The following is a 24,715-nucleotide window of genomic DNA, read 5'->3' as shown; positions in this document are numbered from 1 at the left end:
CAGGATCATTTAGTAATCGCGAAAGCGTTACGGAGATGATAGATAAACTCCAGTGGAAGACTCTGCAGGAGAGACGCTCAGTAGTTCGGTACGGGCTTTTGTTAAAGTTCCGAGAACATACCTTCACCGAAGAGTCAAGCATTAATCGCTCCCTCCTACGTATATCTCGCGAAGAGACCATGAGGATAAAATCAGAGAGATTAGAGCCCACTCAGAAGCATACCGACAATCCTTCTTTCCACGTACAATACGAGACTGGAATAGAAGGGAGAAACGATAGAGGTACTCGGGTACCCTCCGCCACACACCGTCAGGTGGCTTGCGGAGTATGGATGTAGATGTAGATGTAGATGTAGATGTAGATGCGTGGTCTGGTATTCTCGCGCCGAAGCAGATTGTGCTGCAGTTGTGGATGAACTCTTCGAATTTGAAGCTCTATTACAGCACGCTGTTTGTCACGCACCGACTTAATTACGTTACAACCGACATGTTACACGCTACAATTTGGAGTCTTCTAGCGATAGAGGACTGCGAATATGTAGACATGAAGGATAAAGACGTAGAATGTTAATAACGTTTATGTACAAAGCTTTTCACGTAAGAAATTCGGAGGCGTTACTTATCGTCACGCCATCGTCTTTGAAAAACTGAGCGTTAGATGACTCATTTTATATCATTTAAAAACAGAAGGGCATATTTTAGTCCTGGTTAAAGTTTTAAAAAAAGCCCAGTGATTATGGCAGATTTTGATATGTTTTGTGTCGGGGCAGATGATTTTCATGAGAGAGGCAGAGGATAAAGATGGAAAATAGTTTGGTTCCTAGAGCTTGATGCTGATGCAAGGATCAGGTGTTGGGGAAGGGGGCTTGTGCCAGCACAGGGATTAAAGATTTTTATACAAGGAAGAAGCAAACTGCGAAAATCGGAAGAAGACAAATACGTACGCGATTAGTCCTGGTATAAATTGGGAAAGGGAAATGTTTAAAATACACAAGGGGGAGGGAGATAATATCAAGGAGGATTTCGTGATCAGGTGGTGGAAATTTGTGATAAGTTCCTATGGGACCAACCGCTGAGGTCATCGGTCCCTAGTTTTACACACTACTTAATCTAACTTAAACTAACTTACGTTAACACACACACACACACACACACACACACACACACACACACACACAAACACATGCCTGAGGTAGGACTCGAACTTCCGACGGGGGGAGCCTCGCGAACCGTGGGAAGATGCCATAGATCGCACGGCTACCCCGGGCTGTGTCAGGTGTGGGAAAGTAGTTTCGTTGGGACGGGGTGTGTGAAGAGTGCGAATGAAAGGCTAGGAGGTGGGGAGAACGGAAGTGTGGTATCTGTGCAAGAGAACTGGGATTGGAGATAAACCACGAAACAATTTGGAGTGGTTTGCAAGAGTACAACAAACATACTAGGAAGTTGCTGAGAAAGCAGAGAATTTTGCACAGTCGTTTTAAACGTAGACACTGCCCCGCTGCAAAACAGAAATTATGCGAAATGAAAGCAGCTGTCAGAAGGACAATGAGAGACTCTTTTAACGCATTTGAAAGCAATATTTTATCTGCAGGTTCTAAAAATAACGCCAAAAAATTTTGGTCGTACGTAAAATCTATGAACGCTACATATAATTCAACACCTTCTGTTGCTGATAGTACGGGTAATGTAACTGATGATGATGAACAGAAGGCCGAAATTCTAAACCTAGCTTTCAAAAACTCGTTTACGATAGAGGACTGCAGCACCATTCCCCCTTTCAACTACCGAACAAACGAAAGGATGGCTGACATAGTGTTTAGTGTATACGAGATTGTAAAACAGTTAAGATCCTTAGACGCCAGAAAGGCATCTGGCCTAGACGGTGTCCCTGTAAGATTTTATGTTGGCTATGCTACAAATATAGCACCATTCTTATCCATAATCTATCAGAGATCATTGGAACAGTGGAAAGTTTCACGGGACTGGAAGAAGGCCCAGGTCGTAGCAATCTATAAAAAGGGTAGATAATCGGATGCACATAATTACCGGCCAATTTCACTGACATCGATTTGTTGTAGAATCACGCAACACATTTTGTGTTCAGACATAATATTTCTAGACTCTGAGTAGCTCATCTGCAGAAACCAGCACGGTTTTAGGAAACAGTGGTCATGCGAGACACAGTTGCCCCTCTTTGTGCATGTTATACAACAGGTTCTAGATACCGGCTCCCAGGTTGATGCTATATTTCTCGAGTTTCGAAAGGCGTTCAACTCAGTTCCGCACTGTCGCTTGCTACAAAATGTGCTCGCTTACGGTCTACCCAATGACATATGCGATTGGATAGAAAGTTTTCTAACAGACATGGAGCAGTATGTCGTCCTGAACGGGCTCACTTCAACATAAACAAGAGTAACTTCAGGTGTGCATCAGGGCAGCGTAATAGGTCCCCTGCTTTTTACGATTTACATAAACGATCTGGTTGATAGTATTGCAGTGGCATTAGACTCTGTTTGCCGATGTTGCTGTAATCTACAGGAAAGTAGTATCACTCGTAAGTTGTGAACAAATAAATGAGGATTTTCAGAAAATAAAAGCGTGGTGTAATCACTGGCAGTTATCTCTCAATATTAGTAAGTGTAACCTACTGCGTACAACAAGGTGAAAATCCCCATTAATGTAAGAGTACAAAATAAATGGCCAGTTTTTGGAAGCGGTAACATACGTCAAGTATCTGGGTGTGACTATTCAAAATGATCTCAAATGGAATGATCAGATTACACAAGTAACGGGTAGGGCAATCTCTAATTGTGGTTTATTGGTAGAATCCTAAAGTGATGCAGTCCTTCAACAAAGGAAATAGCTTAAAATACGTTAGTTCGTCCAGTCTTAGAGTATTGTTCGTCTGTATGGGACCCTTAACAGTTGGGTCTGATTCAAGAGATTGAGATGGTCCAAAGAAGAGCGCCAAGATTCGTGACTGGTACATTTAGCCATCGCGAGAACGTTACAATTCTCATAGAACGTTTGAAGTGGGACATACTTGCAGATAGACGCGCGCTAAACAGAAGGTGCTGCTCAGTAAATTGCGAAATCCAAACTTCGCTGAGGATGTAGAGCATATATTACTACCACCAACTTTCAAATCGCTTAATGATCATCATTCAAAGATAAGGGAAATAAGAGCTCGTACTAAGGCGTTCAGACAGCGTTTTTCCCTCGCGCGATCCGCGAGTGGAACAGAGGGGGGGAGAGGGAATATGGCTTTGGCGCAAATGTGCCCTCCACACTCACCGCTTGGTGGCTAGCGGAGTATATATGTAGATGTAGAATATGGAAATGGGAATTTTATGTTGCAGATGGGATTCGTCTTTGGAAGACGAGATGGATGTGACAAGTAGGGCTGCGTGAATGGTGTTAAAAAATTTAACGGTAGCAACTGAATTTTATGGAGGAGAAAAACTAGACGACGTTTTCGATGTAGAAGATGGGGTAGATCAAGACTACTTTGTGTGGAGGATGGTAGAGACGGGCTACCCATATATTCGACAGGATAACAGTTTTGCACCTTCTGGAACACAGTGAGTCTTCTGATGGGTGGTTTGTAGGTAAATAATCAATGTTTAAGATCCGTACTTAGCCCGAGATATTTTAGGGTGTCACTTAGTTTCATGTGACAGTTGCAGATGCTTACATGGAAGGCAGACAGACAGAAGCTACACATGTAGTTCGCTCCGTAATTACTGATTTCTCCGCCTCACAGTGCAATAATCAGGGAATCATCGTCCTTCGGCTGTAGTCACGAGCAGGAACGCATGCACAACGATAGTCGTGCCTGAACTTACGGAAACCATATAGCAACTGCAATAAGATTTTCAAATAGCCTCTTCTACGTGAGCATCAGGGTAATTTGTAATAGCACGGGCCAGGTGTGGGCGAGCGACCCCCGCGCCACGTGGGCGACACGTGTGCGCCGCGGAGTCCGGCCTTATCTGCGGCGCTCTAGATAATCTCCGCCTCCCATCTGCAGCACTCCCTTATTAACTTTGATACCCACAGTACAAGCACGCCTCATTCTGCAGAGCGAGACAGATATTTGCCGACAAAAGGAACCGTGAGAAATGCTTTTGGAGTGCTTTGATTGCCCTTCCCGTATTCTATACATCGTAGACAACGACGTCGCAGGAACGAAAATCTCGCGCTTTATCTGACGCACCAAACAAGCACGCTTTTGGCAGACATTTCACTGAGTTGAGAACCAAACAAAAGTATGCCCGCGTTAAAAACAAAAAAAAGCAATAAAATTCTGCGAATGGTTATGGACTGTAATCCAAATTTTTCTAACTTCTATAAATATCACTTGAACTGCTTTTAGGGTTCGTAAACTTTTTGAATAATTTGTACTCCAAAAACAGCCGTATTTCAGTCAGTTCTTATTTATTTTTCCTTTACGCTACCTGCTTCGGCACTTCACTGATGCCACGATACCACCTTACATTAGAACGTCAACGAATATACAACGAAGAGCATGTCTGGTGTATAACCCAAGATACCAATACAGATGTGAAGGAATACCGGTAAAGGTCGCTACACTGCAACATAAAGGAATCTGAAGAACTAAACGTACTCACAAACCACACTGTTACTGGATATGTTCACGCACCTGTTGGCATCAGTAACCTAACAAATTACATATAAAATACAGCTAAAAGTACAAAAAATATAAGGTGTGACATAACCAATCAAATGATCATAAATCAGAACACATAAAGGGGTGCAAATCTTTTTTTTTTTTTTTTTTTTTTTTTTTTTTTTAATGTGAGCAGAATGCCTAACCAGGATAAATACTAAACCTAAACAATCGAGATGTACGTAAATCACATTCTGTCGGTGAGGCAGCTTTCCTCTTTATTCTCTTATACGTGGTTCCTTTTTGTACTGTTATGGTCCTGTAATAGTATGCATACACCTTATATACTTTTGTTGGTTATTACATACCTTTCCCGCCCCCACACCCCTCCCCACGTTTCCTTATCCTATTTTTACATATCCGTTCTTTTAAAAGCACAGCACGTAGAATAAGTTGCTACATGGAGTCATCTTCATCGTTGTTTCTACAAAACATATCACATGTACGACACTTGGTATATACCGACAGAAATGGTAACTTACAAAATTATTTTACAACATTGCAACAACGTGTTTAAGTGATCTCCCTCTCTGACTGATATCATGTCTGGAGCTTCTCGTTAGTCCCCCCTTAGTATTTCTCCTCCGGTTGGTTCAGATTACTCGAGATTAAAGGTACGCTCAGCGGATAACTATTGATCTGATATAGAGTTTTACTGTATGCCGTTCAGGTTTATGAGTTTCTGCACTCTAGTTCAATACATACCGTCCATATATACACTCCTGGAAATGGAAAAAAGAACACATTGACACCGGTGTGTCACACCCACCATACTTGCTCTGGACACTGCGAGAGGGCTGTACAAGCAATGATCACACGCACGGCACAGCGGACACACCAGGAACCGCGGTGTTGGCAGTCGAATGGTGCTAGCTGCGCAGCATTTGTGCACCGCCGCCGTCAGTGTCAGCCAGTTTGCCGTGGCATTCGGAGCTCCATCGCAGTCTTTAACACTGGTAGCATGCCGCTACAACGTGGACGTGAACCGTATGTGCAGTTGACGGACTTTGAGCGAGGGCGTATAGTGGGGATGCGGGAGGCCGGGTGGACGTACCGCCGAATTGCTCAACACGTGGGGCGTGAGGTCTCCACAGTACATAGATGTTGTCGCCAGTGGTCGGCGGAAGGTGCACGTGTCCGTCGACCTGGGACCGGACCGCAGCGACGCACGGATGCACGCCAAGACCGTAGGATCCTACGCAGTGCCGTAGGGGACCGCACCGCCACTTCCCAGCAAATTAGGGACACTGTTGCTCCTGGGGTATCGGCGAGGACCATTCGCAACCGTCTGCATGATGCTGGGCTACGTTCCCGCACACCGTTAGGCCGTCTTCCGCTCACGCCCCAACACCGTGCAGCCCGCCTCCAGTGGTGTAGCGACAGGCGTGAATGGAGGGACGAATGGAGACGTGTCGTCTTCAGCGATGAGAGTCGCTTCTGCCTTTGTGCCAATGATGGTCGTATGCGTGTTTGGCGCCGTGCAGGTGAGCGCCACAATCAGGACTGCATACGACCGAGGCACACAGGGCCAACACCTGGCATTATGGTGTGGGGAGCGATCTCCTACACTGGCCGTACACCTCTGGTGATCGTCGAGGGGACACTGAATAGTGCACGGTACATCCAAACCGTCATCGAACCCATCGTTCTACCATTCCTAGACCGGCAAGGGAACTTGCTGTTCCAACAGGACAATGCAGGTCCGCATGTATCCCGTGCCACCAAACGTGCTCTAGAAGGTGTAAGTCAACTACCCTGGCCAGCAAGATCTCCGGATCTGTCCCCCATTGAGCATGTTTGGGACTGGATGAAGCGTCGTCTCACGCGGTCTGCACGTCCAGCACGAACGCTGGTCCAACTGAGGCGCCAGGTGGAAATGGCATGGCAAGCCGTTCCACAGGACTACATCCAGCATCTGTACGATCGTCTCCATGGGAGAATAGCAGTCTGCATTGCTGCGAAAGGTGGATATACACTGTACTAGTGCCGACATTGTACATGCTCTGTTGCCTGTGTCGATGTGCCTGTGGTTCTGTCAGTGTGATCATGTGATGTATCTGACCCCAGGAATGTGTCAATAAAGTTTCCCCTTCCTGGGACAATGAATTCACGGTGTTCTTATTTCAATTTCCAGGAGTGTATATATATATATATATATATATATATATATATATATATATATATATATATATATATATATATATATAAAATATGAGGACTTACCACAGGGTACGTTTTCTTTGATGGTATGCCTGCTATTTCAGCCTTTTTCACCATAGGTGACCAGCACCAATATATACTTCATAAGTTGTAACTTTATCCAGAATGAGATTTTCACTCTGCAGCGGAGTGTGCGCTGATATGAAACTTCCTGGCAGATTAAAACTGTGTGCCCGACCGAGACTCGAACTCGGGACCTTTGCCTTTCGCGGGCAAGTGCTCTAGCATCTGAGCTACCTAAGCACGACTCGCAGATTAGCAGAAGAGCTTCTGTAAAGTTTGGAAGGTAGGAGACAAGGTACTGGCAGAAGTAAAGCTGTGAGTACCGGGCGTGAGTCGTGCTTCGGTAGCTCAGATGGTAGAGCACTTGCCCGCGAAAGGCAAAGGTCCTGACTTCGAGTCTCGGTCGGGCACACAGTTTTAATCTGCCAGGAAGTTTCTTGTAACTTTATGTTTTACATGAAGGAGGGTGGTTTTATTTTTAGAATTAGAATTGGTTTATCGCGTATGACTCGAATGTGTTCTACATTCTGTAAAAGGAGATAAAAAATGCGCTTTCTACTAGTATGTGTTCTGATTTATGCTGTGAATAACATTCGAACCCGGAATTGCTATTTGTCATAATTCTGTTAAAAGTAGTCGTTGTCGTTTTTACTGTGTGTGATACGTAAATATGTAGTGTAAACGGCTGACACAGATTTTTTAAATATGGACTCTGTTATCTGTTTTGTTACTGACGAGTGTGAAATGAAATATAACAACAAATGTCCGTTTTGCCGAAGAGCACCGAGGGCAGCCGACCACGACTTCTGCATCCGAATGACGGGTGGCCTGTGCATGATGAGGAAACTCTCGAGAATAAATTGTTTTGAGCTTGATGCAGGCCGAGTACCTTTGCAGAAATGTTTCTGGAAGGTTTTGAGGTTACTGATGGGATACGAAATGAAAAAAAAATATCTTTGAGGGTCCATCAGACTGATACTTTTGGCGAACAAAGGAAAAGGATTTAATAAAATAAAGGACGCGTTCTGGAGCGCAGGAGGACTGGATTTGCACAAAGCATGCCCTACCGGACGTAAATATTTAGGTATAGTTACTGTAATTACAGTTCCTTGACCCTTTCGGATCTTCTCGATACCCCCCCTCCCAAGCAACAAGCGTTATTTTAATAACAACAGTTTCTACCTCACCCTTTGCAGGGTAGTGCCATCTAGGGTCGCCCTTTCCTCACAGCTGAGGGGCGCTTGATTTTCCGTCTCGGTACCAGTTCTTGCCCCTCTCCATTTATCTCATACTGCCGAAAGCAACCGAAAGTCCATTTCTTCTCTGACAGAGATTCGCAAGAGACACTTGTTTCTGCACAGTATCCCGACAGCACACCTCTTTTTAGAAGCCAACTGCGTGGATAAAATTTATTCAGTGTGGCGCAAATATAACGTGTTATCTAAACCACAGAGGCACGGTGACTGGTCGCAGTTTTTTTCCGTTGGGACTATCGCCTTTTTTGTCACCACGCTTCTGAAATTGTTTGATACAATTTGACATGATTTTTCCCTCCAGTGTCAAATTCAGACCAGCTATACACCTAACTTCCTGAATAGTTTTTTATATGTATTCCTCCCATCCCTACGATGTTTGCCCTCTACGGCTCCCTTTATTAACATGAAAGTTATTCCTCGACATGTTAAGTCATGTTCCGTTGTCCTGTCCCTTCTTCTAGTCAGTATTTTCCGAGTATTCCCTTTTTAGCCGATTCTGTGGGGAACCTCCTGTTCTCTTGTGTTATCAGTGGACTTAATTTTCTATAATACCTAGAACTGCGGTTCGGTAATTTTGGTACAATACATTAATGACGTAGTAAATGGTAGGATTACCGGTAGTACTGATAGCATTGTTAGGGAAAGAAACATAAATGAAAATGTAAGAGAGAAACTGGGAGTTGACGAGTGTTCTCGGTTTTTTGTTTGTTTTGCACATAATTAGATCCGCATATCGTTCAGTGTTAGTCCACTGAGTCGTTTATATCCTTAAAAAATATAAATTGCATTTTATAGGTAATAAAAATAAGTTGATAGCGTAACTTCTGCGGTTTTATGTTACCAAAGGAATTGCTTTTGATGCAAATACAGTTTAAATGCACAAACATAAAAGAACCTATGTAATTATTTTGTTATTTTGTTCTCAATAGAACGTTCATTATCACAATCAAACGCAAGAATTTCCTGTTATTGATAAGTGCGAATTGTCAAATAGTTCAAAGTGCTCTGAGCACTATGGGACTTAACTTCTGAGGTCATCAGTCCCCTAGAACTTAGAACTACTTAAATGTAACTAACCTAACAGCATCACACACATCCATTCCCGAGGCAGGATTCGCACCTGCGATCTTAGCGGTCGCGCGGATCCAGACTGTAGCGCCTAGAACCGCTCGGCCCGCACCGGCCGGCTGCGAATTGTCGTTAATGAAAAACAGGAACACGTTTTTTGTAAGCTCAACAAGGTTCTGAAGCGATGTTTGATATGTTTTTGTTTTGTTTTTTATTTTACCCTTTTTCCCGAGGAAACTGTTTTTTTTATAACTGTATAAGATAAATTTGTATTTTTTTTAAATTTTTACTACAATATCCTACTGTTTCAGGCTACAAATCAACAATTTTCGAATAAAATCTGAATTATAAATTATAAATTTCAGTATTGCTATAAATACTGTTTACTTTTGAGTAACAGACAGCAGCATAATTATAAAGTATAAAAACGTTCCGTAAGTTAGGCAGCTCTTTAAATATCCTTTCTCAGTTTCTAGACACTTCACCGCTGATGGTTTCTAGGAGAACGTAGCAAGAGACTGATCACATACTCTTAACTTGGCAAAACTACTAGAAAAAGTACCGTAGCGTACGCCGACTTACGATAGTAGCTTGCGGTAGTTTGACAACTCTAGTTAAACACAACATCTCACACGATTCTGTTTTCTTCCTGATTTTCCACAGCCCACGACTCACTTGCTCACATTTGTTATTGATTAGGCAAGTGAATGAACACTGCAAGGACAGGTGCCGCGGTGTGTTGCAGGGCGCAGCGCGGCCCACTCACAGTACACGGGGCACGGCCACCGCACGGCGGCCTCCGCGGCGGCGGTGCGGCTACAGTACCCCGAGGTGCCGCTGCTGGAGGACGATCACGACCAGTACCTCCCCGCGCCCGCCGGGTCGCCAGCGCTCGAGCTGCCCACCTCCTCGCTGCTCAACCGCCACATCGCCTCCAAGTGAGTGCCCTCACGTCTCCACCACAGCCGCTCTGCAACAGCATTGTCTCCACTACAAGTAACGTTCGCTTCTTTACTCGCAAACAAATGTCAGGCGGACAACAAACTGTTCGTGGTTTCATCTTTACAGCATGAGACATATGGGACCACTGGCGCCCTTCCTCTCCTTACAACGCCAAAAGTATATTGTGATGCAGAAACACCGGTCGTTTCAAAAAGAAAGAACAGATTTTAATTGTTTATTACAGACAGATTATTAAAAACAGAAAAGCATAGCGCATGTCACTGGATGCGCTAGACCAAACTCTTTACACAGCTGCCCTGTTGTTTGGTTGTAGCAACATGGCGACTACACCGCAAGATAAATCATTTTCTTTGTTGGAATCTGAGTGAAGTCAATTCATTGTTCAAGTGTCCGGCCCCGGTAGCTGAGTGGCGTCCGCCCCCGGTAGCTGAGTGGTTTGCACGGTAGCTCAGCGTGTTCGGTCAGAGGGTTAGCTGCCCTCTGTAATAAAAAAGAAGAGTTAATGGATCAACGACGAACTGAAACGGGTGTCTTGCGACGTCCGCCCCGAGCAGATACAACTAACGAAAACGAACAGCATTAAAAAAAAAAAATGTAGTCAGCCCGACGGACTGTGAATCCTAAGGGCCCGGGTTCGATTCGGCTGGGTCGAAGATTTTCTCAGCTCAGGGACTGGGTGTTGTGTTGTCCTAATCATCATCATTTCATCCCCATCGACGCGCAAGTCATCGAAATGGCGTCAAAACGAAAGACTTGCACCAGGCGAACGGTCTACCCGACGGGAGGCCCTAGTCACACGACATTTCTTTATTTTAGCTCACTTCCTGAAAAAGTTTGGTTATTGTAAGCATATTCACTTCAGTATCTGTGTTAAAACGACGGTATTAGCTAGCTTCGATAATAAACGTTAAATAGGTATATATTTCTATTAAAGATAAACACATGGTAAATATGCACTTAATGCCACTTGGTAACTGTTAATAGAAGTAAAGGAATGTAAGTGTGATAGCAAAGCTTTACTTTTTTTGTAGAACGAATATTTTCACCGTTTCAAATTTTTTAGGGGAATGCCTTCTAAACATTCATGGTGGTGTCTGTTAGTTCTATATCGTGTCTCCCTACCACTTTCGCGCAACGACGCTCTGAGCGTGTCTTTTTTAGGGAATTGACTAGTTTGAACCTGGGACATGTTGCTGGTAAGGAGATGCCAGACCACACATGACATGTAGAATTCAGAAGAGTTCAGTGAGACTAGCGATGATATAACCAAATACTAAATGATCTCAGCGTCAGCTCCACTGCACTCCCTGTAAAAGAATCTTAATAGTAACTAAATATAGTGGAAAGGGTTCAAGGCATTCCTATTTTTAGTTAGCTGGTAAAATAACGTCGAAAAAGCAGTTAAGTTTACCATTGGAAATTTTATTCTACTCACAAAACATCATTTATAAATTGCACTACTGATAAAAGGAAATGTTTTAATACAGGATCGTAAAAACCAACTGCGTTCAACAAAAATGTGAACGAATATTCCCTGAATGGGTTTCCAAGTTCTACAATCGATCGAAGGATGACCTATGCCATATCACATCTATAATCTAGGTTTATTTTAAGTATCACAAAAGAGAAAACTATCAAAATGGTCTACAGTGACCCTCAATTATCTTTAATTACTTATCTAACTTGTCGTAAATTACAGTGGCTGATGTGGCTTCTCAATAACTACATAAAAAAAATCATCGCGTTTCAGATCTGTTCTTCAAGTGGCAAATGTGAACACCATGAGTTTTAATTAACGATCGACACTAGTATTACGCAAAAAAGGGGTTAAAAGATAAGACTTCTGCAGTTCTGAGTGTAGCTTTATGCGCTGTTATGCGGCATCGCGTGCGTTCATTACCTTGTCGGTGTTCGTCAGGGGAGCGGCGGGCGGCGCAGCAGCCATCCAGCTCGCCGTCTCGGAACTGCTTCTACCTCACGGCGGGAAGGTACGACATGCATTTAGGCATTCTTGTGTTAGTCTGTGGCATTCCATTTGCTCACTCGTTACTCGTATTACTTTGGTTAATTTAATGTCACGATCTATTCAGAGCTATGTGACATACTACTGGATTTGCTTATCATGTCAGGGTTTTCATGGAAGGTGTTGGATTTGCCTGACACCTTATAACCTAACCGAAAAATACAAGCGTAACATGACAATTAAACGAATAACCGACTATTGGGATACAATTAATCGATATGATTAACCGAATTATTTCAATAATCTAAAAGACCGATGAATCGACTTTTAATCTACTCGTCCTCCCTCTCTTATACTTCAACTGTAGCTGTCTTTTGTTGGCTTCTACAGTTACAACAGTGGTCAGAATGCCTTTTTGCCACTTCATAAAGCAGTAATAACACGCATCTTGATCATTGTTCAAGTGCATGTTGCATTCCGCCGTTAATGCACTGAGAAGCCCCGTCTGCACAAGCAGATTTATGACAGGCTTTCTTGGAAGTTGGTTGCATATGCAACGGGAAGAGCAGTGGTCGGTCAAGTGCGTCTGATGAAAACATCGGGCGTATCCCAGATGCGCTCATCACGGGCAGGCTAAGGTCTTTGACTTCCTCCAACAAGGGAGTTGCGTGTTCTGAAAGGACGTCTTACAAGTCGCAGTCACTGCAGCAATTGCATCCCGGTGACCATAACAGAAGGTACGAATTCTGCATTTCAGTCCTCCAGTATATGGAAGAGGACACTTTCTGAACGCATCATCTTTTCGAACGAATAGACTTTTCATCTATCGAGTAAAGTAAACCGGCAAACTGTAAGATTTTGTGGGTCACAGATTCCTGGCGTCGTCGTAAAATATGGAAGAGACTTACCGAAACTGAATTTGTTTTGTGTCCTTCCTGTTCACAAAGTTTATGGACCAAATTTTTGCGGAGTAAACTGTGACAGGAATGTCATATCTGCAAACGGTTCAAAATTTCTTCTTTCCTCGGCTTTACGAAGATTCCAATGATTTCACTTTTCTGCGGGATGGTGATGTTATCTTAACAACACCATCCCTCAACGCCAGACTGGAACAGCTGGACAACAAGATCTTGTTCATTGGCCTCCCGGTCACCAGATCTTTCGACTCCCGATTTCTTTCTGTGGGGGTACATAAAAGTCCGAGACTTTGTACTACCTATGTCAGCTACTCTTCAAGAACTCAGAAATTGAAATGTTGAAGCCGTCTATTCAATAAACGCCGGCCGCGGTGGCCATGCGGTTCTAGGCGCTGTAGTCCGGAACCGCGAGACTGCTACGGCCGCAGGTTCGAATCCTGCCTCGGGCATGGATGTGTGTGATGTCCTTAGGTTAGTTAGATTTAAGTAGCTCTAAGTTCTAGGGGACCGATGACCTCAGATGTTAAGTCCCATAGTGCTCAGCGCCTTTTGAACCTTTAATAAACGAAGAATTCATGTTTCGCATGTGCAATGAAAAGGCCTACCGTTTCCATGTTTCTCGAGCAACACATGGTGCTCAGGATGTCAAATTAAACACCTTTCAGCCGCCTAGGTTTCAACCTTAGTTTGTTTGGCAACCAGATTCAACATTTTAATACGCCATCTTCAGGCCCCTGCCGACATGCAGGATTTCTACCTCGGTTGTGATCAAAATAGAGGCCAACAGTACTGGTAGTAGTAGATTTTGCTATAGCGAGCACTTCAATCTGCCAACTGTTAGATAAACTGTTGAGTGTATGGTATAGCGTCTGCACGAACGCAAAACTTTGAACCGTCCTCAATCCAGTGATATGAGAAATTTCTTTCTATCTTTCATACTTTGTCTGTAGTAAACAACTGAAACCTGTTCTATCTTTTTGAATCATAGTGTATACTGCATAGCGTCGCTCAGGGTTTGTTTCTCTGACTGAAATGCAAGAAGTGACCAAATGTCAATTACAAAGAGACCCGTAGAGTATGGTAGCACTTTGACCAGTAATCAAAGCGCCTTGGGTCCCGGGCCCGAAACCACCCAGTGCTTAAATTTTCCATAAAAATCATCAGCAATAGCGGTCAAAGACTTCTGGTATAAGCAGTCTCCCTTGTTCAGCTATCGGCCTTGTCAAAGAGGGCGAAGGAACGGTTAGAGTTTCGAGGCAACCTCTTGGCACTGGGGCAAGAAACTGCCCCTGAAAGGCCGAAGAATTAGCAGTGATACTCTGCATGAAGATGAAGAAGCTAATGGAAACCACTGAATTAAGGACACGTAATGTGTATCCATAGGATATGTGGCCTGTAACTGAAAAAGTGTCATATTGATCTCTCTATTGAGAAAAAAATTCCGGCATAGTCATTCAATCAGAGCTCCTAGAGGGGACTGCAAAGGCGAAGACGGACATAAGAAGAGGACTCAATAACTAACGAACGAGTAACATTCTAAGAGTCAGAGTATGGAATGTCAGAAGTCTGAATGTAGTAGAGAAGCTATTAAAATACGGCAGTGGAAGTGCAAGGGTCCAATCGATATATAGTGGGGGTCAAGTGAAATGAAATGGTAACAAGATAACGATTTCTCCTCAGACGAATGCAGTATAATATCTACAATAGCGGAAAGTAGTATAACGGGAATAGTTGCGAATAAGAAGATAATTTAGACATTGAGTTACTGTGAACAGTTTGGTGATAGGATTGTTGTCATCAAAATCGACAGAAAACTAACGCCAGCAAGAATTGTTCAGGTATACGTGCCGACGTTGCAAGCAGAAGATGACAAGAACGAATATGAGAACACTGAATGGATAAATCAGCATACAGAGGGAGAAGATAATCCAATTTTCATGATGAATGTAACGCGGTAATAAAGAAAGGAAACGAAGAAAACGTTACGAGGGAATATGGACTTGGTAGTAGGAATGAGAGAGTAGAAAGACAAACTGGGTTCTGCAATAAATTTCAACTAGCAATAGCGGATATACCGTTCAAAAATCACAAGAATCACAGAAGTACTGGACAAACAATAAGATTTCAGCTGGATTGCACCATAATCAGATAGAGATTTCGTGTGGCACAAGCATATCCAGGGGCAGATATAAACTCAGGTCATGTTTTTCTATCGTGGTCCACCGACAACGCCTGACAACATGCGTCAGCGCATTGTCAATGCATGCGCGAACATTACGAAAGGCGAACTACACGCTGTTGAGAGGAACGTCGTTATATGTATTTCCAAATGCACTGAGGTTGACGGACATCATTTTGAGCATTTATTGCATTAATGTGGTATTTACAGGTAATCACGCTGTAAGAGCATGCGTTCTCAGAAATGATAAGTTTACAAAGGTACATGTATCACATTGGAACAAGCGAAATAAAATGTTCAAACGTACCTACGTTCTATATTTTAATTTTAAAAAACCTGCCAGTTGTCTACTGTCCCTCTAAAATTGTGAGCCATATGTTTGTGACTATTACAGCGCCATCTATCACAAAGCGAAAAAAGTGGTACAACTAAGACATTCGTATTTCTTTACGTACTAAACGAACATGTAATAAAAATTGGAGGTGCCTATTTTAAAAAACGCAGTTGATATCCGTTTGACCTACGGCATCGCCATCTAGCGGGACAACCATAGCACCATCTGGTTTCCCTCTTCAAGCTAGATAAGTTTCGTTCTTTGTAGTTTTTTCGTTTGACGCTTATTTCGTGAGATATTTGGCCCGGCCACTATCAATGGGCCACCCTGTATATACAAACACTTTTAAAGGGAAATAAGTGCTCCAATCTGGCATACCAAATGACCTCAAGACTTTTTTAGAAACATACTAACCATAAGAGGGTCGAGGACAAATCACCATGCCAACAGACAGGCTTATTCTGGGCGTAGAGGAGGAGAAACAGAACTTCATACTCGGAGAACGAGGTAATACTGGAAAAAAAATCAGAAGTCAATCCAAGCAATAAGTTTATTAGAGTGGCCTCTTCAACAGCCTATTCGAAATAAAGAAAAAGTGTATGATTAATCCTCCAGTCTTAACGAGGACTTTGAGAGATTTGCTTCGGAGTAATTACCGGAGATGAATATATTACCTTTTGGGTATCTTCTTTACCCATCCCCATACAGCTAAGATATAAATGACCATTGCAACTATTGGATCGTCATTATCCACTTCTAGAAAAAAATCAGACCTGCCGATATGACATATGTAATTATACTGTATTAATGGCAGGCCCCTTCCAGCTGTAACGCACGCCTATTCACTGACCACACTTTCCGTGTTATATACAAACTGCCTGAGCTTATCCAAAACAAGCCTGTTGGAGAGGAGGTCGTCTTAAGTAATTGATAGGTCAGTGTGCACGGTGTTCCATTCATCTAGACCACCCCAAATAACCTTTTGTCCGGAAGCAAATAACAAAATGAATAAAGCTAATGTTGTTGCGTTGTTTCTTTACTTTTTTCTGGACAGAAAGCTATTAGGAGGGGCCCAGACAAATGAGACATCTTATGTACCCCATATCTCGTAAGTGCATATCGTGATAATTTCGCACAGATAACATAATCTACAAATTTGTCAAACGAGCCCGAAAGGGATGTTAGCCATTCCCAATAGAGTGCTTGCTTTCAAGGCTTTCAAACTCTTTTATTACGGGTATTTTCTGGAGTTTCCAACACATACTTCATTAGGCACGATACCAATTAATGTTTCCTTATTTTTCTTGCACTATCACTGGTCAGTATATTCTTGTTAGTGCAGTTTGCCGTCATTGGGATAGCTCTCAGACATTTTTGTCATCGCTTTGTTTTCATATGTTTCTGCCTGCAGCAATAACACTTGGTAGAGATCTTCCTACTCGGCTGGTAACACATAAGGTTCTTCTTCGAACTAGCACAACGTAATCTAGCACCCCAGAGCATTTTTGTGTTGAAAATATTTACCCATATTATTACTGCGAGATTAAATATTATCTTTATGTTTCGGAATTCCCATTTCAGGATCGCTATATGTGAATTTTGTCTGTTGGCGTGACCAAGCCCCTATGCTCAGAGAATTCAACGTTCTCTTCTCTTTATATGCTTTCCATACCCTCATGATGCGAACATTGGCAACTGACGGTAAATAAAGAAAATGGTGTGGTCATCCACATGAGTGCTAAAAGGAATCCGTTAAACTTCGGTTACCCGATAAATCAGTTAAATCTAAAAGAAGTGAATTCAACAAAATACCTAAGCATTACAATTACAAACAACTTAAATTGGAAAGAACGTATAGAAAATGTTGTGGGGAACGAACCAAAGACTGAGTTTTATTTGCAGCACACTTAGAAGATGCAACAGATCTACTAAAGAGACTGCCTACACAACGCTTGCCCGACGTCTTTTGCAGTACTGCTGCGCGGTATGGGATCTCTACTACATGGGGTTAACGGAGCACATCGAGAAAGTGTAAAGAAGGGCAGCTCGTTTCGTGTTATTGAAAAATAGGGGAGATAGTGTCACGGACGTGATATAGGATTTGGGGTGGACATAATTATAACAAAGGCGTTTCTCATTTCGGCGGGATGTTCTCACGAAATTTCCATCACCAGCTTTCTTCTCCGAATGTGAAAATATTTTGTTGACGCTGATATACGTAGGGAGAACGATCATTATAATAAAATAAGGTAAATCAGAGTTCACATGGAAAGATATAGGAGTTCGCTTTTTTTGTGCACTGTTCTAGTGTGGAATAACAGAGAATAATTCTGAAGGTGGTTTGACGAATCCTCAGCCAGGCACTTAAAGTGTGATTTGCAAAGTATCCACGTACATGTAGATGTAGATTTCGCGACAGCACAGCTTCAAACGAAGACATAAGTATTTTCTTTGTGTGTTTGTCGAGAACCTTGATCGTCAGTCAGCTCAAAGGAGTTGATGCGCGGTACGGCTTCTCACAGGATCACGTCGATCATTAAAAAGCCTAGCGTGTCCACCTGCGGCACACGACACGAATTTTAATCGTCATGTGACGGGACGGCTTATCTCCCTGATAGCGTTCCTGTCCAGTGCTAAGCAAATACAGACCAAAAAGATTACATCTTGAGGCACAGGTCACCTTCCGCGACTAGACTTTGTAACAAAGATGTCTGAACCGCAAAGAAAGCAGATTTAATCTTTGGAACAGAGTAGAGTCATCAAGATTAACCCAGCGCATGGCAGCGGCTCTTAAGACGTTCCATCTGATAACATTATTCTCACAGGGTAAGCTTATCTGTTCACGTTTCTAGAAACACATTGTGAAATACTGCGGTCACATTTATTTAGAGGACTTAAGGTATTTTTGCCCCCCTATGTCTTCCATTCTCAGAGTCCGATAGGTCATGCTCTACTTTCAAAGACATACTTCGTGTTGTCAGCCATTTTATAGTGGATTTTGGACATAAACTTACATACGATACGCTCAGTATGCGCATAGAATCTTAAAATTCCCGTCAACTAACCAATTTTTACTCACCCTCATGGTGAAAGAGATTCCGAAGAACCGAGTGCTTGTCTCCAGCATACGGCACCAGTCTGCACTGCTTTGTTGCTCGATTGATAGTGATATTTATCCGACGATTATTGTATCTAATCATGAATTTATCTTATTTCATACTTAGTGACTACTCTCGTTTTACGCATTTAATCTTGGCGCTTCTTTAAGCTTTATCATTCGACCTATCTCAAAAAGTGTGGTGGCGAGATCCAAAACCGTTATGTTACATTAATATGATTAGTTCATCAACCGAGGTCAGTATTTCTCCTCCTCTCTTAATAATCAGAACCATGACAGACACTGGCCTGTTAAAAAGATTACCGGTTTGACTTTACTTTTACAACTACCGCTGGCTTTGCTCTATTCATCTTACCTCGTGAAATTATAGATTAGTTAAGAGCCCCTGGACTCCCTTTCCTGAGGAGCAGTGTTCAAATGCCTGTCTGTCCTTCATTGTTAACATTTCCTTAGATATTCCCGAATCACTTCCGACGGATACTCCGATGGGTTCTTAATCAATTCTAAAGCCAATGCTTTAGGGTTGATGCTACGTCTCTTTTCTAACGTTAATGACATCGAAGAAAAGTTAAAATGTACACTACTTTTGTGTCCCATTCTAGTAATATAGCGAGAGCATTGTTTATAATAAACTTGTAGAATTAATCCAGCCAGGCAACTCTCGGACCATGGATGGCAGTCCTCTTATGAAGAGTGTAAAATGTTACGCATATGAAATTTTGGAGCGTTTAGAAGATATGAAAAGAAACTCCCTTGTTATATGACAAAAATATCACAGATGCGCCATTTCTACGTTGGGAACCCATGAATGTTTTGACGCTAACAATGTTCAGACACGGTATTTCAAGTTGCCTGTGATGAATGTTGTTTTAGAGATGTGGATTCATTTTTGTGGCGGGAGATGAAGTATTTGGAGTAAGGAGCACTGATAGCCTCCAGAAGAATTGGTTGCCTGTTTGGTTGAAGCTGCAGCCATTATTAATGACACACCGGGTTGTTTTGAGAGTTTTAAACAATCATCAGCACGCAGATGTCATTTGCGCGTCAGTGTAAACGGATGACATTTGCAGCGAGTAATGCTGTCTTTACCTTTGTTAGTCTGCTTATTATGTCCTCTTTGCATATTCACTTTCGCGTTATTTTGCTTCTGAAACAGTAAAATTCCTTCACCTTGTCAAGTAGAAGGTCCCCAAATTTTGATATAAAATTTGTCGCTAATTCCATTTCTACGTCATCCCAATACAATCCTTTTTCATTAGTTTATTCTTTACGGTAGATTATGTTTACAGTTCAAAGAGTCCTGTATTTTGTCTCACTTACATAGGGGCTAACACTGTCATCAGTGCATGTATTTGACATCGTTCGTATTTCACATGAAGCACTCTCTCTTTTTAACCTATTGGGTAAATCAGTTTGGAGGAGGAAGGTAGCTTCACTGGCACCGTGAGTATGAATTCTCTGGGGAGTGGAAATAACCCCAACATCAAGGTTGCAGTCTCTTTCACTTATTGTCCTCATAGAGTAATGTATAGTCTACACTTTGCCCTGACTGCAGATTTGCAGAAGGACCTACAGATGCTGGAGTAACGAAGGGTACCTAGCGACTGGAGAAATGCACACATGCTTTCCGTTTTCAAAAAGGATCGTAGGACACATGGACATAATTATAGGCCTACATCGTAGACGTCAATATGATGTTGAATTATGGAACATGGTTTGTGCACATGTGCTACCAGGATTTTGGAGAACGAAAATCTCCTCTATAAAAATCAACATGGATTCTGCAAACAGAGATCTTGCGAAACTCAGTTTGCGATGTTCCCCCATGAGACACATAGGGCTGTAGAAATCGTCAATCGTGTTGACGCCGTTTTCCTTGTCTTCAGGAAGGCATTTCACACCATCCGGCACAGAAATTTAGTGCAAAAATATTAGATTACTGAATATCGGACTATATTTTTGGCTAGATTCAACACTTCCTTGCAGATAGGACTCAACACGTCGCTCTTAACGGAACAGAATCGACAGAAGTAAAGATAATTTCGGGGATACCCCAAGGAAGTGTGATAGGAGCGACAATGCTTACAACGTGTATAAATGATCGAGTAGAATTCGTCGCTTGCTATTTAAGGCTGTTCGCGGATGATGAAGTTATCTCTAAAAAGATAGCAACGCCAGGAGACGGTATCGATCTGCAGAGAGGTCTACAGAGGTATGATGAAATGGCATACGGACTGGCAACTGACCCTGAACGCATATAAATGCATCGTGTTGCGCACACATAGGAAAAGAAATCCACTGCTGTACAGCTACACTATTAGTGACAAATTGCTAGAAACAGTATCCACGGTAAAATATCTAAGAGTAGTCTATATATTCTGAGTGTCCCTAAGTGAAATGATCACATAACACATACAGTACGAAAATTAGATGTGAGACAGAGATTCACAGGAAGAATCTTACAGAAATATAATTCAACATCTAAAGAAGTAGCTTACAAGGCGCTTGTTCTACCAATTCATGAGTATTATTTATCAGTCTGGGCCTTTAACATGTAGGATTTATAGAACAGGTAGAGAAGATCCAACAGAAAGGGGCGCGTTTCGTTACCGCAGCGTTTAATCGGCGCCAAAGCCTTAAAGATATGATCAACGAACACCCATGGTAGCCACACCGCCATGTGGCTTGCTGAGTATTGACGTAGAAATGTAGTTACGTTTCAAGGAAGGAAGGGCTGTGTGCCATACTCCGTGGACAATGTGATCATTACTGATACATAATCTGATTAGTTCGAGAGGACGAGAACTGAAGTTGTCCGGCTTTTTCAATGTAGTACTCCCGTCATTCTCTCGGATTGATTGAGGGAAACGTAAATCTGAATAGCACTTGAATTCCACTCTTTCCGAATACCAATGCAGCATCTGAATCGCTGCTCCACGTGGCTGGGTTCCGTTTATATAATATAGAGGGCAGCGTTATTTTGGAATGAATTCCCTAACGTAGGGATAAACTTGTACCCAACGATCAAGAATATACTCTCTTCCGTTTTTGTGAAAATGGAAAATGATCACAGGACAGAATGAAAGGCAGAGTACAATGGAATTCTTATTGAAAAAACATCTTTATTATTTCACTCATGATGATTCGAGAATACCGCGGTTGTATTCGTAAATACCACCGATAATAAACTGCAACCACCCACACTTTTTGAATGAATGTTTTATTTCATCGTAGCTATTTTCTGGCCTTGGATAATCGTTAGGTGGCAGCGAGAATGTCTCGTTCAAATTTCAGAGTTTTGTACGAAAGTGTGGCTAATCACTTTTCTTTCTTAGGTGGCACTTTACTGCTTTCGCATAATTTCGATTCTCATTGTTTCTGTCGAGCAACTTTTCTTCACTATATTGTTAGACCAAGTAACAGAAGGATGTTGAGCTCATAATAATGAGGATATGGCGAGAAGGAAGTCATAATAAACCTGTCACGTTTATACGCGACGATTACCAGGCATTGGAGTGAATTTAGTCGTGAGACATTTCTGTACATTTATAGCTAAGAAAGATTGATTCAGTTATTTGTATCATAATTTATGTGACAACTTGGTGCTACTTGGTTTGTTTTAAACTTATTGTAATACTGAAGACACTCTCCTCTTTGTTTCAGCGTTCCCCCACTCGAGCCTATTGCAGCGAGAGCCTCTGCCGACACCCTAACCAGCGTCATAACCTCCACCGCTCTCGCGGCGAGCAGTGAGCCATCTGCCGGAGGCGGGCGGAATCACGGAGACAGCAGCCAGAATAGTCCCTGCTAAAGTTCACTTACTCACCGCAATACGCGCTGATGTCGTGCTCGAGTTTCATACGAACTTCTCAATTGCGTTTGCGACGAACTGTGGGAAAAAGTTGTGATTTACCAAAGATGCGTGCCACGACATCCACTGTGGCCCGGAAGACGAAGATTTCTGGAGGCAGTGTCGTTTGTTTGTAGAGCTCAGAGCTTGAACCTTTATTCAGAGGACATTGCTGACAATTCAGTCATTTACCCTCGAAAATGTTCGGGTCATGATTTATAATATAGAGTTTATATCTTTGGAGTCTTCCTTTGACAGTTTCTCCGAGAGTGATTTTAATCATTCGTTCACGTATGGGAGAATACGGAGATTTATTGTACTGTAAACATGTGTTCATGATCATGAGAGACACGTCAACACAGAAGATACTTAGTAATGAAAGTGCAACCTGTACCAAAGGAATCGCGGTTACAAAAGGATGCTTATTAGTTATCTATGTTACCAGTTTTACAAGCTTTTATTCATGTATTTTTGTTGTCATATCATTAAAAAATGGTTTATAATGGAGGCATAGGATCATGGCAGTACAGACTATGCTTCGTGGTAAATCTATATGAGACTTGTATCGTAGCAGTCACCAAAGACAAAGGACCCTGAAATTGAACTATTTTACCAAAGAAGTCTATCTGCAGCTGTAACAAACTATTTACACTTAATTAAATTTTTCTGCGATGTAGAATGTGCACACATCTTCGTTAGTGGTTAAAAACTAAGTTCACTACCTTAATAAGGTAGCGAAAACGTAAACAGGTCTAGTGTAAATAGTATAAGCAGTCAACAGTTTCGTAGGTTTTGTATTTCCTTGGCATCATAATAGTTCAAAGAAGTGTAGACTTGCAGCAAACAAATATTGTTCCTTTCCAATGAACGTCAAGGACGAAAATGCTTTTTTTCACAAATATCAAACTAAGGAGAGTAATACCTTCAGCTGAGTACCTTGGAGGACGCCCTACATGCAAGCTTGGCGAAATGTTTATCACTTAATAGAAATCCAACAGTCTATGATTTCTCGTAATGTGTAGTACAATTCCGTATTTTTATACGAATCTATGATTTCCTACAGTAAAAGGGATATGTCTAGAATTTCCAAAGGCATTATAAAAAGGAACATACATGATTCCTGCAGAATTATGCATTAACGAATACAATGTGTTTGGGTCTTGCATAATAAGCACCTGTTTTTCTGTACATTTATAACTGCAATCAACAAAATATTGTGTGTACTTATTTATTGAAATAAAGTTGTTTCTAAACCGATTTATTCACAGTGAGTCTATTTACACCACAATTAATGAAACTGATGTGTAGTCCGAGAGTTATCTAGGGTATCAGTGTTGTATGGTTTTCACCTAGCGCTCGCTGATGGAAGGGCACTTCGCTGTACCAGTAAGGCGTCCTAACTTACCACCGCGCCAAAAGAGTTGCAAGTGAAGCAAACGACATCGGTCGGATTTCAGGTGAAACCTTACGCATATTTGACTTCCTAAACTAGCTGAAAGAGCGAAAAGATTGTACTCAACGGAAGTCAGGCAGATTAGTGAGATGTAGAGTTGCAGTCTGCCAAAACTACGGTTTGGTAGTTTTGATTCACTACATAAATGACGTAGTAAATTGTAGGATTACCGGTAGTATTTTTATCAATGGCAGGCAAAGAAACGTAAATGAATGTGTAAGAGAGATTCTGGGAGCCGACGACGTCTCTTTGTGTTTTTGTTCGTTTGCTTTGCACATAATTAGAGCTGCACATCATTCAGTGTTAGGTCATTCTCATTACATAATATAAATTGCATTTTATAAGTAAGGAAAATTAGTTGATCGCGTAACTTTCGCACCTTTATGTAACCAAAGAAAGTACTTTTGATGCAAGTACAGTTTTCATGCACAAACAAGAAAGATATATAGTTTCTGTTGTTATTTTGTTCTCCGTAGAACGTTCTTCGTCGTGATCAAAGGTAAGAATTTTCTGCTGTTCTTGATAAATCCAAACTTTTTTTTATGGATAACAGAAACACATTTTATATAAGTCGGATGAAGTACTGAAGCGATGTCTGACAGATTTTTGTTTTATTATTTTTTTAATTTTACCTTATGGTTGAGGAAATTGAATTTTTTAGCGCTATATGATAAATCTACACTGTTTTCTTTTTTGTACAA

At 41.9% G+C, this 24,715-nt stretch overlaps 1 protein-coding gene across 3 annotated transcripts in view; it reads left to right on the top strand.

Moving 5' to 3' along the window:
* LOC126328451 (box A-binding factor-like) overlaps positions 1 to 23,818 on the top strand; it is a 219,331-nt gene extending 195,513 nt beyond the window's left edge. For all 3 annotated transcript variants that reach the window (XM_049996036.1, XM_049996038.1, XM_049996037.1), the window contains exons 11-12: positions 9,983 to 10,175; positions 22,375 to 23,818. In XM_049996036.1, the coding sequence (XP_049851993.1) occupies positions 9,983 to 10,175; positions 22,375 to 22,522 (341 nt within the window). In that variant the 3' untranslated portion in view covers positions 22,523 to 23,818. The remainder of the gene's footprint in view (positions 1 to 9,982; positions 10,176 to 22,374) is intronic.
* The last annotated feature ends 897 nt before the right edge of the window (positions 23,819 to 24,715 follow it).

The sequence above is a fragment of the Schistocerca gregaria genome, chromosome 2 (genome assembly GCF_023897955.1).
Source record: "Schistocerca gregaria isolate iqSchGreg1 chromosome 2, iqSchGreg1.2, whole genome shotgun sequence".
In the NCBI taxonomy this organism is placed as follows: Eukaryota; Metazoa; Arthropoda; class Insecta; order Orthoptera; family Acrididae; genus Schistocerca; species Schistocerca gregaria.
The sequence above is the reverse complement of the archived record's forward strand: the minus strand, read 5'-3'. Positions and strand labels throughout refer to the sequence as shown.